Source organism: Capricornis sumatraensis, chromosome 10 (genome assembly GCF_032405125.1).
Source record: "Capricornis sumatraensis isolate serow.1 chromosome 10, serow.2, whole genome shotgun sequence".
Classification (NCBI taxonomy): domain Eukaryota; kingdom Metazoa; phylum Chordata; class Mammalia; order Artiodactyla; family Bovidae; genus Capricornis; species Capricornis sumatraensis.
Genome location: NC_091078.1, coordinates 52,803,942 through 52,822,100, shown reverse-complemented (window position 1 = coordinate 52,822,100; position 18,159 = coordinate 52,803,942). Strand labels below are relative to the sequence as shown.

At 48.1% G+C, this 18,159-nt stretch overlaps 1 protein-coding gene across 1 annotated transcript in view; it reads right to left on the bottom strand.

Moving 5' to 3' along the window:
* TRIM71 (tripartite motif containing 71) overlaps positions 1–8,178 on the bottom strand; it is a 61,151-nt gene extending 52,973 nt beyond the window's left edge. The window contains exon 1 of the mRNA XM_068981605.1: positions 7,303–8,178. Coding sequence (XP_068837706.1) covers positions 7,303–8,178 — 876 coding nt within the window. The remainder of the gene's footprint in view (positions 1–7,302) is intronic.
* Positions 8,179–18,159: the final 9,981 nt, after the last annotated feature.

Below are 18,159 nucleotides of genomic sequence, written 5' to 3'. Positions count from 1 at the left end.
GTGATCCAGTGGTTAAGAATCTGCCTTAGCAAGGCAGGTGAAGCAGATTCCATCCGTGGTTGGGGAACTAAGATCCCACATGCTAGGGAGCAACAAAATCCACAGGCCTGCTAAGACCCAACACAAACAAGCAAATAAATAATTTTTTAAATATTTACAATTGCCTTCTAGTGTGCTATAAGACACTTTAAATACATTAATTGGAATGCTTACAACACTGCAAAGTGTTACAGATGAGAAAACTAAGGCAGCACAAGAATCTGAAAACCACATTGTCTAAGAGTGGTTAAGTAAAAATAAACCTAAAGAAACACCACAAAAACATCTTCCCAACTTCTACCAAAATTTCCTCTAGTATATCCACTTCTCTGCTCAGCACTTATCCAGTACAAGCCTAGAGAAGACCCTCAGAAAAAGATCTTCCTCTGATGAAGAGACAGAGAGCATACAGACCAAAATCTTTGATGCGGTCTGCCCAAACACAGCATAATCATGACTGCTGATGCCACCTCTTCACCATTCTGATTTTTTTAAACACCTGTGCTGAAGATGTTCTATCAGATCCACGTGTAGCAAAATCTCCATGTCCAGACTTTTTCTTAGAAGAACATCTTTAGCATTATGTCAGTTGGTCAAAGATATGAAAAAAGTTTGCAAAACCCATTGTCATTTCAAGAAAAGGAAAAACACACACACACACACACACATCTTCAGTTGCAAGCAGTTAAGGCTAGATGGAAGGAAATGGCTGACTGAACTTTTCAGGAGTAACAACTAAAGGTTACAGTTGCTGACCTTCGACAGAGGCTCAGGGGTTCCAAAACCAACTCAGGGACCCTCAAAATTCACAGGGTGTGGGAGCCAGGAAGGGAGCCCTTGGTCTACACAGCTGACCTGATCCACTTCAGTCTACACAGCTGACCTGATCCACTTCATTGTCTGGTGCACACTGCCCTGCTTCATGCAAGTCCCATTAATGTCGGCAGAATGTGCAATTTGCACAAGTCTGTCAGATAAGCAATCACAGTCAAGAACTGAGCCCCGGCAGTCCAGGGGTTAAGACTCCCACAAGTCCACTGCAGGGAGCGGGGTTTGATACCTGGTTGGGGAACTAAGATACCACATGGCCCCTGGGGTAGCTAAAAAAATTTGACATAAGTTATGCCCTTATTCATGATCAGGGCTCCTCTTTCCAGTATTTACAACTTCAGCTTGTAGTCTGTATATTACTGAAAGCAATATCACTAAAGAATACCACTTCCTTCTGTAAAGCAGTTATCCTTCAACAAAAAATTAATTAATTGAAAAAAAAGAACACCACTTCCTTAGGGCAACTGTGTGGAAAATTGTTTTTGAACAAATTACTAATTTCTCGTGTCTACTGATGCTTAAACTGGGATCACTATACAGATGTACTAAAACTAGGGCTCACTTGGTAGGAACTGACGCTCAGGAAAGAAAAATCTACATGAAAGAGGACAAAACAAAACATTGGTCTGATGGCTTCAGATTAAACCAGAATCTCCCCAAATTTCAGCTGGGTTGGAGTGGGAGATGAAAGCCAGGAGTTAGGGGTCTTCCCGTTTCATTCCACCCTACCCTCAAAGCCAGCTGCAAGCAAACTAAAGCACGAAGGAAGCGGAAGATGCCCTCTGAGAAGGCAAAGAATTACGCCGGAATAGGGTTTAAGCCAAAGTTTCAGATGTAAATTGCCTACGCTCAACCCCCCACACCCCTCCCAATTTTTCTGTTAACAAGTCAGAGCCTTGTCAATCAAAAACAGTCAATCTGGTTTCAGTCAACTAGGTTTGTGGGTACAGACAAAACCTCAAAGGGAGGAGAATAATTTAGGACTGCAGAAGCGGGAGGTCGCATCAACTGAAGAGGAAAGATGGCTCAGGCTTCCTCCTCCAAGCCACAAAACTTGAAAGCTCAAGGGGAGGCAGAACAGAGTGGGCTTCGAGGGTGGCATCTTGCTCCCTTTGGGCGACTGTTTATTCTTATCAGTACCTTTTCGCTCCCTTCCAAAATAACAGAGGTGGCACAAACAGCCTCAGTGAGTCAAGCCCTGAACTCTTTGTTAGTGTTATGGGGAAAGGCAGGAGGAAACCGCCTGCGTGGTAGAATTCTTCTCAATCTTTCGTTCAAGTGTCATGAAGAATGACATCGAAATGGTCCTTTATTCCCTAAGAATGAATACATCTGAAATAAACCTTGCCCTGTGAGAGGAACTGGTGAGAATAAGCAACCCATGTGACTTCAATAAGCACCAAAGGAAATAAAACTTGGAGGGGATTAAACATGAGAGCTATATAGAATTATCTAGTAAGTTAAAATTCTTCATAAGCAGAAAAAGTTTATAAACCCTTTCTTCTCCTGGCAAACTATTTCAACAACAAAAGAATTTTAACCATTTCACCTCATTCATGGCTTCCCCCAAAGCTAACTCCCTTTCTACATATGCGTAGTTTTTTTTTTTTAATGAAAACATAAAAAGCAAAACAGTTGTGCTCAAAATTTTACATGTGCAGAGAAATTAGGAAACTCTACATTTTAATGATGGTTTTAGTGCCCTGAAATCTGAAAAGGACTCCCTGGAATTAGCATTTATAAGTAACTAAAATGGGAAGGAAAGCTGGGATGGAAAAAGGCAATTTTATTCAGTCTTTAAACACTTTCAGACTGCTTTAGTCCTACAACTATTTAACTTGTAAACACTGAATCATAAAGAATGTATAGTGCTATCAAACGAACTGAAAGCACCCATTTTCTCCCTAAAATATTTTCATTGTTTGCAAAATATATATTCCTAGCATTGGAAATAAAGATCCTGTGGACCGAAACCAAGTCTATGCAACTCCCAAACTAGTGTTTACTCCTTAGCAAGAAAAACTGGTCATAAGTCTCCAGAGACAGCGTTTATTCCACAACAGCCTCAGAATCACCAGCATCCTTTCTGACTCGGCCGTGAGGGTGAGGCAACCTCACCAGCACAGCTTGCCAAACTAGCCATTTGCCTGGGAGCCATGTTGGTGAAACTCATCTCTGTGCATTTTATGGAAGACCAGGCACATTCCTCCAATCACATGTAAATTTTTTTTAAAAGTCCACAGTGTAGAGATTATATTCAAAATTAACATATTGAGAAGTTAATAGTGAACATTTCTCTCCCGGATATTTTCCTCAAGCATTTTCGTAATTCAACAGATTTCAAATGTCCACCTGCTGAACTGGATTCAAAGCAGGAACCTTCCAACTATTTCCAAGGTATGGAAGGTCTGATTTTCTGGGAATAGGTGAGATGTGAGTGCTAAGCAGACATACATCTACCAAGTCCTATCGAACTGGTTGAGGATGCGGAGAAGAAACAACCAGAATGCACATTTTTACCCATTTTTTTACTCTTGTCCTTAAAAAAACCTCTTACTATAAATTTTACAATTTACAAGGCACACACATATAATTTTAAAACACAAACGGATGCATGCCTGAGAAAACTTAGCCTCTGCAAATACAGAATATATTGATGCCAATTCGAGTAAAGTCCCCCATTCACAGGAACTTATTCAAAATAAGATACAAGAGTACATTCCACAATCAAGTATTTTAGGCAGCAAACCTTCTTTATCTAGGCTGTTTGGGGCTGATTTCTGGAGAGTGGTTTCCTCAATATTTGGGGTCAACGTTTAGGATCATATGGAATTGGAATTCTAGAGCCTATCTTCCAGGGAGTTTGTTACACACACACAGAAATAAACTGCATTAGTCCCTTCATCCCACTTTCCATCCAGGAGACCCAGGAAAATCCACCCCTACTCCCACCTTCCTAACTGAGAACCAACAATGCCATCTTCGGAGTCTACAAAGAAACCTTCAGCTCAAGATGGCAACTAGGTCACCCCTGCCCTACTCCCAAGTGACAGGGCCTTTCCGGGGACCGGAACAGGCTCAGACCCCACTCAGCTTCTCCCATTTACAGAGCGCTCCCGCCCGGCCCTGAACACACACACACCCTTTCTGCTCGCAGTGTGGCCTCCGAGGCAGCCAAGGAAGGGCTTGCTTCCCACGTGCAAGCAACACAACATTAAAGGACACCTCGTGACAACGGGAGCCGCGCGCTCCGGTCCAAATCAGCGCCCCATCTCTCCCCGCAGATGCTTGCCGACCCTGTCTCGGCCCCGCCGCGTCCGGCTGGCGGAGACCCGGTCCGGACAGGTCGAGCCGCCGCCGCCCGCCTCTCCAGGGCCCCGTGGGAGGCGCGCGGCCAGCGGTCCCGGGGCGCCGACCACCCACCCCCGGCTCCATTCTCAGCCAGACTGCCCGCCAGCAGGCCTTTTGGACTGACCGCCACCGAGGCGAATAACCCAAACTCTCGTTTTTTACCTGGACCAAATACAGAGTAGGAGGAAGCAACCTTCATTCCGTTGGAAAACCCAGCTCCCTTCTTTTAGTTTTCCGGTTAATGTTTTAAACCAACTCTCAGAGAACCATCTTACGCTGGCGGGGATGCCTAAGGAACGCAGTCTGGGGGAAGAGACCCGACCGGCTACCCTCCTAGATGCCAACTGTTGGACGCACTCTTCCTAAAATTAAAGGGGAAGAGCCAGGCATGGGGGTGCCCCTGCCCAAGATCAGGTGGCATCAGTCACCATAAAACAAGGGCACGCTGAATTATTTCATGGAGCATGTTGACACCGGAGCAACACAGAAGAACAGCACATCTGAAAAATCGAAGCACACTGTACCCACTAAAAAACACAAGGATTTAGGCATTCCTTCCATCACTATCAGAGGACAAGGTGGTCATCTCCCATAGTGACCTCAGGCTCTTTTCCCAATCGGAAAAGGGGCTTTCTAAAGGCCCGTCATTCCGAAACTATTAAGGATCACTCCCTTGGAAAGAGAGAAAGAATTTAGGCCGGGGCTGGGACCCCCTGGGTGAACCAGGTGCTTTTCCTCTGAACATCTGACTTACCCATTCACAGCCCTGGTCTGTCCCTTTAAATTCGGTAACATTCCAAACCCAGAAAAGATTAAAAAGATCTAAAAATTAATTTCCAAGTTATCTTCTTTAAAACCAACAGGGAGGCAAGGGGAGTAGAGTTTGCTCAAAACTGAGAAAATTTCGTGTTTTTAAAGGATAGTTGGTCTAGCACTGTAGGATCTTAATGCCTCTGCCCAACAACTTCACCAGAACTGCACACGTTAAAAAACAGAAATGTTCAGGGCATCCAGGTACCTCCCAGGGTGAGGGGAACACCGCTCACTTCACACACTCCCATACCATTTGAATGGTTTTATAATTTGAAAAGTACATAAACCTTTTACAAGTCTGGCAACACTGAGCATGTACTGTTTTAACCCAAATAAAACGTATACGGATCTTTAATTGGGAATATAAATAAAACCTGACATTTAAACTCAACTGCTGAGAGGGAGGGTTCCATCTACGCCCCTGCCAGGAGGGAAACTCGGGCGGATTCGAGGCGCCCTCTCCCGCCTCCTCCCCCTTGACACTAAACTTCCCAGGGAGTTGGTTGCCTCTTTCCATTCCTGGGATTGGGATTCAGATCTCTTTTACTTCAATCCATTTTTTGAAAGAATCTGCTAGAAACATTCAGCCCTGAATGTGGGAAAACTTTCACAAAGTCCATTCAAAGCTTTAAAAAAGGAAGGCAAAGAATAACGGCCCGCCTAGGCTTCGTACCTAGAAAGAAACTTTGAAAATGAGGGGTCCACAACAAGTAGATTAGAATTTCAACTTTTTTCCAATAGGAGAAGCCGGCTTAAGGCCAGCAGGCAATAGCTCCGCCCTCCTCCCCAAATAACAGGTTAGAAGTGGAAAAGACTGCGCTGGGCAAGCCTCTGCCGCGCTCGCAGCCAGCACGCCCACCCCACCTCGCAGGCGGCGACTCCCACGAGGACTCCTGTTCCCCTGCAAGGCGAGGCTCTAGCATCACGTCTCCCCGAGGGACTACAGGCAGATAGCAACAAGGCACCGACCCTCAGCAGAGGCTGAGCCTCAAAACGTTCGACCCCTTCCACTCATGGGCTCCAACTGCTTTAAACTGGCACACGAGGTGAAAAATATACAAGAAAGGTTTATTCCACCAACAGCCAAGAGCTAAGTGAGCCCAAAGGCTGCCCTTCAGCCTTCGGGCTCTGCGTGCCCGGTTCGAGCCGCGTGCAGCCGGGGTCGGCTTGTTCCCCAGGGGCAGTCGAGCCTCAGGGTTTGAACGGGCTGGGGACACCTCCCAACCTGGGAAACCGGTTCTCGGAGAGACTGAGGCCGGGGCAGGCGGGGCGGCCCGAGGACTTCCAGCTGGGTGAGGGCAACCGGCAAGGTCCCCCCCGCCCCCAACCCGCAGCTCCGGGCGCAGCGGTGGGCCCACGAGGCTCATGTCCACACAAGGGAGGGTCAGGGGCCAGAACGCGCTTCTTCTCCACGTTGCGGAAATGGAACCTCGGGAGCTGGATGCTGAAGACCCGAGGCCCTCACAGATCCGCAGCTGCCCGCTTATCCCACACAAGGAGATGTAGTCCCAACTACAAGTATAATCCGCCCTCCTGATCGCGCACGTGGAAAACCAGGGCATTTCGGGCACGTGTACCCACTCACCCACTCGACCCCCTAACTCCTGGCCAATGCCTTACTTAAAAGCAACCATCGATGAACTTTAAACAAACAAAACTAAAGTGGGGGAAAAACCTAAATGGGAGAACTCAGTATGCTGGGAGGCCTCTAGTGTACCCCCACAAGACCACATTTACTCACAGACACACACACACCTCCATCCCTTGTCTTGCTTAAAACAATAGCCTGCCCGTTTCGTCAAACAGAAATGGGGAAACCAAAGTCTCTAAAGAGGGGGCTATCTCCAACCTCGGGAGCTGTCTGGAGGAAGAGTAGGGACCCTCACCACGGAGGCTAGGTCTACACAGGCATACACATTTGTGCCAGCCCAGCTTCTGCCTATAACTGGAGACAGCGGTTGCCACGTTTGGCCAGCCAGAAAATTAGATATGGAAATGGGAGGAGGGGGAGTTCGCGTTCTGGGACCCTCTTTGGCCCGCAAACAGAAGCCACCTCTTCGCACACACAGGGTCGTTGGCTCAATGGCAGCGACTGCCACGTAGTCAAAAAGAAAAACGGAAAAATCCGGAAGGGGGAGAGGACTCCCTCCCTCAGTTGGGGACCTGCCCGGAGACCCCTGGTAACACCCGCGCAGGTCCCCTGGGGCCCAGACCGGCTGTCCACGCCGCCGGGCCGCAGTCCCCGGCGGGAGCGGTCCCCGCACTCACCTCGTCGTCGTGGTGCTGGCAGAAGCCGAGGCGCTCCGGGAAGACGGAGAGGAGGGAGAAGGGAGCGCCTGGGAAGGGCGGCCCGAGCCCGAGCTGTTGCGCCGCCGCTACGGCGGCGGCTGCGGCGGGGCCGGGCGGGCCGCGCTCGATGTAGTGGTCCTTGGTGAGGCGCACGCGCTGGTGCGCGCGGACGCAGTTGTCGCACAGGTGCTCCTGGCAGTCGAGGCAACGCGACGAGGCCGCGTTGCCCTCGTCGCAGGAGCTGCAGCCGTGGGGTCGGCGCAGCAGCAGCGCCGACGGGGAGCCTGCGGGGCCGCCAGGCGCCGAGCGGGGCGGCGCAGGCGGCGGCGGTGCGGGCGGGAGCGGCGGCGGCGGCGCCGAGGCGGCCGCGCGCGGGTGCGCGTGGTGCGCGTGGTGCCGGTGGTTGCTGCCGTGGCCGCCCGCGCCCGCCGCGGCGCCGGCCCGCCCGTTCTTCGGCGGCGGCTCGTCGGCCGTGGCCACCACGGCTTCGAGCAGGTTGCTGAGCAGGAAGGAGGACGAAGGCAGCGCGTCCATGCCCGCCGCCTCGGCCAGAACGACCTTCTGGTCGCACACGGGGCAGCGCAGCTTGAGCGGCTCTCCCGGCGCGCCGCCGCCGCCGCCCGCCGCCGGCAGCCGGTGCGCCTCGAGGCACGGGCGGCAGAAGGCGTGCAGGCAGGGCAGGACGTGCAGGCGGCGCGCCGCGGCCCCGGGGCCCCCGCCGCCGCCCCCCGACGACGTGGACGTCTGCGAGGATGACGACGACGCCGACGAGTTGGAGGAGAGCGGCGCCGGCGAGCCGCACATCTCCTTGCACAGCAGGCAGATCTGGAAGTCGGTCTCGGGGAACGAAGCCATTTGCAACCAGGCCCGGAGGAGGGAGGAGACCAGAGAGGAAGAGGAGGAGGAGAGCGCCGACGAGGTGGGTGGGGGAGCCGCCGACTCACTCAGAAAAAAGGCATCGATTAGGCCTACGCACGGGAGCCGGCACCAGAGCGGCGCGACTGGCTCGGCCTCGCCGCGTCCGGCTCGCGCGCTGCTACCCGCGACGCAGCGGGCATTAAATGCCACTTTCCAGAGGCGACAAGGATTTCTCCCGGAGGAGGACGCGGGAGCCGCGCGCCTTCCGAGGCGGGAGCGCCGGAACAAGTCCCGACACGCGAGGGGCGAGCGGGGGCAGGGAGGTCAGAGGACTCCTGGAGCAGCTGCAGCTTAGCTTCTCGCCAGCCGAGGGGAATTGTCCCCCACCCCCAAGTCAAGTCCGCTGTGCAAACCCAGTCCCGGCCTGAGGCAGAATTTGGTTCGACGAGTGTTTGGTGCGTGGGCTTTTCTTTAAATGGATTTAGTCTCTTCTTGGGACAGGAAGACTCCCCAAATTAGTAAAGGCGGGAGCGGCGAGACGCCAAGCCCGTGTCCCCCCGCACGACGCCAGCCGCCCCACCGCATGACGCGGCGGCCTGGGGCTCCTGGGTGGCCCGGCGTGCGGCGCTCCGGGCTTGCGCACGGCCGGGCGCGGCCTCTCTGCAAGGGCGGTGAGCCCCGCCGCAGCTGCAGCCAGTGGGGCCCGCCGCGGCCGCACGCGGGTAGTACGCACGCGCGCCCCACGCGCCTCGAGTCTCCCGCGCGCCCGCCGAGCCCCGCCGCGCTGCCGGCGCTTAACACGCACGCGCACCCCACGCGGCCCGGGGCCCTCTTGCCCCGGCCTTGCAGGGCCTGGGCGCCTCCCACGCGCTCCTTCTTCTCCGGTTTAGCCGCGCCGCTGCGCAGGGCCGCAGGTCCCCGAGGGCCCTCGTGAATTATTCATCGGCAGGAAGATATTAGATGTACCCGCTGCCCGCTCCGCGCGAGCCGTCGTGCAATGCTATCCGAGCTCTGCGCGCGCCCCGCGCCCCTCCTCCTCCTCCTCGCGTCCGTCCTCTCTGAAACCTTGGCAGCGAAGGGGGATCACATTTCCTTTGTCATCGGGCCATTTCGCCCTCGCCTTGGTCCCCCCCTCCGATCCTAAGCCGCGGGGACGGAACCTCCACCGAGGCGCGCCGGAATCAGTGGAACGGGCAACGGCCCAGCGCGGTGAGATCAGGAGCCGCGTGGTCAACGCCTCCGGCCCGCGCCCGCGTCATCTTCTTTCTGAAACGAGTCGCCGAGAGACTCGGGTGGCCCCGGCAGCGTTGCGCCTGCCGGGCTTGGCTCGCGCTGTGCGCCCTGACCGCCTGGGGCTTTGAACAACTCCGCAATTCGGGCTGTGTGCGTGCACGCGCGCGCGTTCCCCCTTTCTCAGCTTTGCCGCCTCTTCTTCCTCCTCCTCCTCCTCCTTTCAGTACGTTGGTTATTGGGACTGATCGGAATTCGGAATCCTTTTAATCTCCAAAGGAGCAAACTCACTTCCGCCCGAGTGCTGGGAGGGGGCTGGGGGAGGGGACACAGAGGAGGGGGTTCCAGGCAAACAGGAAACATTAGCCCTCTCTGCACGGCTCGCTTTTGTGTGCTCCCTCCCTCCTCCTTCCAACCTCCTCCCTTCTCCTGGCCGCTGGGGAGATGAACGCCCCCGGGCTTCAGTGTGACGACCTTTGAAACCCTCTGAGCACAGAGTGGAGAGCGACTCTTCCGTTTATTTAAAAAAGAAAAGAAAAGATTTCATTCTGAATCCTGGTTCTGCTGGGTCTGATATACACTGCCCGTGAGATCTCACCCCCATCCCCGCCCCAGCCACCGGTTTCTTTCTTTTTTTTTTTTTTTACGTTTTCTTAAGGACTCTGCATATCTGTGATGAACAGCAAAACATCACGCAGTTTGGAATTAAACGAATCTGAATTTTGACCAGTTTCTTTTGGCGTTTTACTAGGGGGGTGGAGATAGGGGGCAGAGGGCAGCTGTTCGGGGGAGGTCCCTGGTGATGGCCCCGCAGCCATCTGGGTGCTGCCCGAGGCTGCCTGGGCGGTTCTGGGAGAGAAACTCGCTGGGCCCTGGAGAGAGACTGACTTGGTAGAGTGGAGAGGGCCAAATAGCAGGATTTAGAGGGTATATAGTGTGGAGGCCATCGGGTGGGCCGATTGTCCCAGTCTTAACAGCATCAAGCTGTGAGTGACAGCTTGGGTCCCACTTCTACGAACAACCTGGATGAATCTCAAAAACATCATGTTACAAGAAAGGAACCAAACACAAAAGCTCATACGTGTGATTCCATATACGGAAAATTCTAGAACAGGCATAACAGCTTTAGTGACTGGGAAAGGGGATAGGAGAGAACCTTCTGGGGAAATGAAGTCGAAGGGGTATTTGTGTGTACATTTGTCAAAACTTGTAGATCTGTGCAAAATTACACTGTAAGTTCAAAAAATAATAACGTTGCCCAAGCTAAACAACCATGCATCATCATAAATGTGAAGTAATAAAGAAAAAACTACATACACGTTTGCAGCTCACCAGATTTCACAGAGATTTGCAGGGAACTCAACATGCTGAAGGCCTCATGCTGCAGAAACACCACCCTAGTGGGACAAAGCCATCATGGGGCCTGGTGCTGCCCTGAGATGGGAAGAATTCCAGGACAAGCCAGCGGACCTAGTCTGCTGCTGCTGTCTCCTTGGCACCTGGAGCAAATCTGAACTGAGTCAACATTCACCCAAATGTGGGAGGAGTGCAAAAATTATTATGGAATAAACCCAGAACACATCAGTTATATCTCAATAAAATGGGGCAGGTTGGGGGGACAGATTTCTTTCTTTGACCAATTAATGAGATGTAAACATTTTATGCTTTGAATATTAGAAATAACATTGTGTATCAGCTACACTCCAATATGAAAATTTAATACATATTAGGAGTTTTTCATGCCAACACAAGTTTCTTCCACAGTTTGAGACCTGTGAATAAACACGTACATGCTGGCACATGAATTTTCCTACAGAATTTTGTACCACACTGGCATTGCTTCAGCAGAGGTGTGGATGTATTCTGTGGTTTTTGTTTCTTTTCCTTTCTTTGATTGTTTTTAATTTCTTTTTTTTTTTTTTTAACAAAAACAAGAGGAAAACAGATGGGGGAAGAGAATTGCCAGAAGGAAGATGGCCCCAGAGGGTCAGAAAAGGGATGGGCCAGACCTGCTGTCTCCCTCTTGGTTGGCCCCACCCACCAGCATCTAAAAAGGTTTAAAAAAAAAGATGACCAGAGAGGGGGAGGGGAGAATTAGCAGCTCTTCTGGTCCTATGACTAAATATCTTGCAAGTGGAAGGCAGAGATGGAAAGTCAGCCGAGACATCTCTGAGGAGCAGGAAGACTGGAACTCCAGAAAGAGGAATCAAACTCCACAGCAGGGGATGGGTTAGTTTCCTAGGGACAATTGCTCAGAATAAGGCAAAAAGAAAGAGAAGGAGGAAAAAGATGTTGATTTCTCTTCATGAAGTAGCTTCCCTTTCTTTCCTTTCCTGAATTGACAGGACATTGCCAGGAAGCAGGGCTGCAGTGTAAATTGTTAAATTAGCACTTTTCTAATTTCCACTAAGACTTAATTCACCATACCTTGGGAAAGAGGGAAATTTTTAAAGCAACTCATTCAATCGCAATTGTAGAGAAATACAGTTATGATTTTTTAAATATGGTGTAGTGATGAAGACCAAATTAGGAAGAGATTTTAATAAGGCTGTAGCTTATCCATGAGAGGAATGGGAGCTGTATATCCAGATGAAAGGTCAAAGACAGTCCCCTGCTATAAACTAGTATTAAATTTTTCATTGCCATCCTAGCTAATAAACACCCTTTCTTAGCAAGAGAAGAACAAGCAGCCGTCCAGTTTTGCCTAAATTAGAAAGGGAATATGTAAACATCTTTCTGAAACCTGAAAATCAATCATTTGTATTTTAATAAGGAACTACTTTTAAAAAAAAAAAAAGCCCTAAAATTACGTAGGCAGTAAATTTGCATTCTTTCTCGAATTCATCTGTAGCCATATTTTCTTTTCAAAGAGGACACTGGCCCCTGCTGCTCTCTCAGGCCTGGGCTTGGGGTTCCACATTTCCATCCATCAGAGCGACTGCATCTGTTTTTTGCATCTGATCCTTTCATTAAATATTTGATGTACCAGCTTGTTTTGATGTAACATTGCATCTTTCACCATCATCCTCAGGGTATATTCACATAATTTTAAAATGCATGAATCACTAGAATATTCTTTTTGAATATTAAAAAAAAATTTTATATCATAATAACTCTTAAACCACTGGGGGCAGGGGAAGTATTACCAGCCAAAGAGACTACCCTTGAATCCTACCCTTGTATCCTGCCAGTTGAAGGGGAATGGAGTTCAACACACCTGGCCAACTCTTAACTCTGCCCTGACTCTGGCCTTGGAGTCTTTATAATGAGGAGGGCATGGCAACCCACTCCAGTATTCTTACCTGGAGGATCCCCACAGACTGAGGAGCCTGGTGGGCTATGAGTCCATAGGGTCACAAAGAGTCAGATGTGACTGAAGTGGCTTATCACGAATCAGCTGCTTTTAACAGCCCAGAGTCCAGAATAGCAACAAGTCAGAGAATATATAAGCTCTAGTCACCTACACCTTTATAGACTACAGTAAAGAAGCTTGAAAAGTCAATATTCAGCTTGAATGGTTAAAAGTACTCCAGAGCTCAGTCAGGCTTCTCTCCCAGCTTAATACTCTGTGTGATCTTGGGCAAGTTACTTAATCTCTCTGTGCCTCTGATTACTCAGGCTTATAGCAGGACTGGGCCAAGTACTTAGCCCATCAGGGTTAAATGAGCTGCTAAATGTACAATGCTTAGTATAATACCAAATACATGTAAGTGCTCAAGCACACAGTTAAATATTACCTTTTTGTTTGCATTATGTTTATTCAGTGGAGGGGTTTACAAACTGCCTGCCTACCCCTTAGATTTGTCATTGCCTATTCACGACCCTCCCCTGGATCTCAGCATTTCAGATCACCAATCATGTCCTTCCCCTCCATAATAGAGAGATGTGGTCTTGCCTCCTGTCACTCGCAGCTCAAGACCCCGCAGTAGCTGCGTGTGGCCCACCAGGTTTAAGCTAAGGTCTCACCTTATGTTTTATGAAATGAAATGTGTGTCTTTCATAGTCAGGGGGCAAAAACTATATATAAAGTTGTCTTTTAAATAAATATAGCAGAAAATCAAAAGATACGTAAATCAATACATACTGTTAAGCCTGACTGGCCTCTTATTCCAGAGGCTCCAATTTTGTAGCTGAAAGGGCTCCCTTTAACCTAAAGAAGTCAGACTGCTCACCCTGACGGCCAAGGACCTCTCTGTTAAGTGACTAAGTCATGTCCCATTCTTTTACAACCCCATGGACTGTAAGCCGGCCAGGCTCCTCTGTCCATGGGATTTCCCAGGCAAGGATGCTGGAGTTGGGTGCCATTTCCTTCTCCAGGGGGTCTTCCCGATCCGGGGATCCAATCCGAGTCTCCTGTGTTGGTAGGCACATTCTTTACCACTGAGCCACCAGGGAAGCCTAAGGACCTCTCTGCTGCTGCTGCTGCTGCTAAGTCGCTTCAGTCGTGGCCGACTCTGTGCGACCCCATAGACGGCAGCCCACCAGCCTCTGCCGTCCCTGGGATTCTCCAGGCAAGAACACTGGAGCGGGTTGCCATTTCCTTCTCCAATGCATGAAAGTGAACAGTGAAAGTGAAGTCACTGAGTCGTGAGGGACCTCTCTGCCCTGTCTCAAATCTCCCTTTCTGTAAGTCTTCCACACGAGCACTTCCCACTACCCATAGATACCAAACTCAACTGCTTAGGACCCAGTAAGTCTTCAGCCTGGCCTGACTGTTCCAACTCAAGGCTTTCGCTGAGAGGTGGGGTCTGCTGCCCCTCCCCTAGGGTCTGGGCTGGCGCCTGGCTGCTTCAGCCAGTACAGAGTATGGCAGAAGGGATGCTCTGCCTATTCCTGGCCCAGTCTCTAAAAGAACTGACAGCTTCCACCTTGGTCTCCACAGTGGCTCGGGGTACAGGAAGTCAAGGGGGAAGAGTCCACATGGAGGGTCCCTGAATCAGCATGGACAGAGAGAGGGGGCCGCTTGAGCCCAGCCTCCCTTCTGTACCCGCCAGGCACCAGGCATGTGGCAGAAGCCATCTTGGATCGCCTAGACCATCCCAGTCTGAATACCACCCGGTTGGTGCCACTGGGCTTCTCTCCACTGAGCCGATCTGAATTCCAGATTCACAAAATTGTGAAATATAATAACATGGTGGTTGTTGTAAGCCACTAAATTTGGGGGTCATTTGTTACACAGCAGGAGACAAATGGACACTGCCTTCCCCTCCTGCCCCACATTTTCTGCCAGATTAACATCCCTAAGTTTCTTCCTTCCTTCCTCTCGCCCTGCCTCCTTCCCTTCCCTCCTTTCTTTCTTTCTTCCTCCTTTCCTTCCTCTCTCTCTCTTTCTTTCTTTCAAAACAGCTTTACACAGCTTTTTTTTTTTCAAACAGCTTTAGGGAATTCCCTGGAACTCCAGGGGGTCGAACCCTTTCACTCCTGAGGGCCCAGCCTCTCTCCCTGGTCAGGGAACTAAGATCCCACAAGCTGCATGACCAAAAAATAAATAAAACAGTTTAATTGAGGTATACTTGACATACAGTAAATTAACTACACACTTTTAAAAGTACACAGTTTGGTAAGTTTGGATATATGGATATCACCACACCAAGAGAGCAAATATATCTCACTCCCCGAAGTTTTCTTGAACCCTTTGATAAACCCATCATGTAACCTCTCCCCAGGCTACCACCTGTTGCTTTCTATAGCTATAGATTGGTTTGCATTTTCTAGAGTTTTATGTACATGGAACCTATAATACATATTCTTTTGTACGATTTGTACTTTTCTTGGGGGTATGGATCTCTGGCTTCTTTAACTCAGCATAATTACTTTGCTATTTGTTTTTAATTTTTATTGGAGAATAGTTGATTTACAATATTGTGTTAGTTTCAGGTGTACAGAAAAGTGATTGCATTATACATATACATATATCCACTCTTTTTGAGATTCTTTTCCCATATAGGTCACGCAGAGTACTGAGTAGAGTTCCCTGTACTATACAGTAAGTCCTTATCAGCTATCTATTATATATAGAGTAGTGTGTATGTATCATTCCCAATCTTCCAATTTATGAACATAATTACTTTGTGATTAATTCATAACAGTGTGTGGATAAGCACTCCCTTTCTTCTCAGTAATACTATTGCTGAGTAGTATTGCATGGTATGGATGCTCTGCAATTTGCTGACTTACCAGTTTGCTTGCTCATTTTGGTTCATGGGTCATTTGGGTTTGTTTTCAAGCTTTGGCTATTACAAATAAGATTGCTATAAATATTCATACACAAATCTTTCTTTGGACTAGTATATATTTTCTCTTGGGAAAATACATGTTTGTGGAATGGCTGGATCACATGGCAGGTGTGTATTAATTTTTCAAGGAACCACAAAGTGGTTTTAAATAGTGCTTGTACCATTTTACATTTCTGCCCACAGAATATGAGTTCAGTCTTGTCCACATCCTCACCAAACTTTATACAGTCAGTTATGTGTTTTATTTCATTTTAGCCATTCTTATAGGTGAATGGTGGTAGCTCACTGTGGTTTTAATTTGCATTTCCCTGATGGCTAATGATATTGAGCCTTTTTTCATGTGTTTTATTTAAAAATCATAGATCTTCTTTGGTGCCATGTCTGTTTACAGCTTTTGCTTTTTAAAAATTGGGTTTTTTGCTTCCTTATTAATTGAGAGCTCTTTATGCATTTTGGCTATGAATCCTTTATCAGATATATGCTTTGCTAAGATTTTTCTCCCAGTCTGTGTTTTCATTCTCTTTTGAATTAATTTTACATTTTAATGAAGCTCAGTTTATCAGCTTTTTTTAAGTTTTCATAACAAAATTTATTGGAAGAGTGGTTTTGAAAAGTCTAGCATCCCATGAGAACTACTGTAGACAACATTACCGCTGGGAACGTTTCCCAAAATGTCATTGTCAAGCCACTCAAGGGAACTATTAAATCACGCACCAAAGAACTAGTGCATTTGATATACAGAGCCAATAAAAGAGAACCTCATGGATTAAAGTTTTAAATGTTTATCACCTACATTAAGACATGGCTTATTTCATTCCAGTCCAAAATCAGGACTTTCCTGGTGGGCCAGTGGCTGACAGTCTGTACTCACCATGCAGGGGGCTCAGGTTCGATCCCCGGTCAGGAGCTAGATCCCGCACGCTGCAAGTAACAGTTCACACGCTGCAGCTAAAGATCCCACACGCTGCAGTGAAGATCCAAGATCCCAAGTGCAGCAAGACCCAATGCAGCCAGATAAATAAATAAATATTTTTTAAAAATCAGAACTGCATTAAAAAAATGTAATGTAGTGCCGATGCAATCAAACCAAAATTTAATTCGATCATAAGTGCTCTCCTACATAAGTGTGAATCATAGCAAGGAAGAAAAAGTTTAAATCACGTGATTCAAAAAAATCTGTATTTATCTGTAAATAAACTACAGAAAAAGAGAAATCTTACATTATACATTCTGTCAGACTGTAAATGGTAATATTGAAATGAGGTCCATAAGAGAAACGGGTTCCTGCTTTGTTACATGACACTTAAACTTCTAGAAATTTGAAAGATGCCATTTTCCATAATCTTCAGAGAATATGGATTTGATACATGGAGAATTCCCTTTAGATGTCAACTATCAAATATTGAAGCAGAGGAAGAATCTTTTTTGTTAACCACAGATAGATTGCAGAAAACAAAAGGAGTTTTTCTTCTAATGTACCATTTTAATCACTTTAAAAAATATTTTTTTTTTCATTTGGCTGCGCCGGGTCTTAGTTACAGCTTGTTGAATCTAGTTCCCTGACCAGCGATGGAACCCAGGCCCCCTGCCTTGGGAGCACGGAGTCTTAGCCACTGGACCACCAGAGAAGTTCCTCAAAAAGAGTTTTAAAGAATAAAGACCTCTAGCGGACAAGTCTTAACATTAAAGATACAAAGGGTTAAAACCCTAAAATTAGAACACATCAGAAGAAACTTGTCACTGAGGACGTTAAGGCTGCAAAATATACTGACAAAACTGACAAAATTGTCTGCTGATATATGGACCAAGACCTTTGCTAATTTTTGACATTTACATATTCATGTTACAACATCAACTTTGCCAGAATCACTACTACTAAAGCTAGAGTGCTTCTGGCCCAACGGTTCCATCACAGTGGCCAGTGCACAGAATTCTCTGAAGACATTGCATAAACTAGAACGTCAAGGTCAGACACCCAAAGACCAGTGCTTGAATTCAGTAGTAAAAGGTGGAGAACCTAGGACCATGTCAATTTATTCTTTTAGGGATTATGAATTTTCTACTGTATGTAAAAATCTTTCTCTACACCTTGTTTCCCTTTTCTATAAAATTGGGATAAAATACGTGCTAGTAAATTGGGAATTTGGTATTGACAGACATGTACAACTTTATGTAAAATAAATAAGGAGAATTCCCTGGCAGTCCAGTGGTTGAGACTCCATGCTTCCAATGCAAAAAATGTGAGTTCGGTCCCTGGTCGGGGAACTAAGATCCCACATGCCTCGTGGCCAAAACTGAAAATAATAAAACAGATAAACAGCAAGGTCCTACTGTACAGTACAGAGATTTATATTCAATATCTTGTAAGTAAGTGTTAGTCGCTCAGTCGTGCCCAACTCTTTGCAACCCCGTGGACTGCATACCACCAGGCTCCTCTGTCCATGAGATTTTCCAGGCAAGAATACTGGAGTGGGTTGCCATTTCCTTCTCCAGGGGATCTTCCCAACACAGG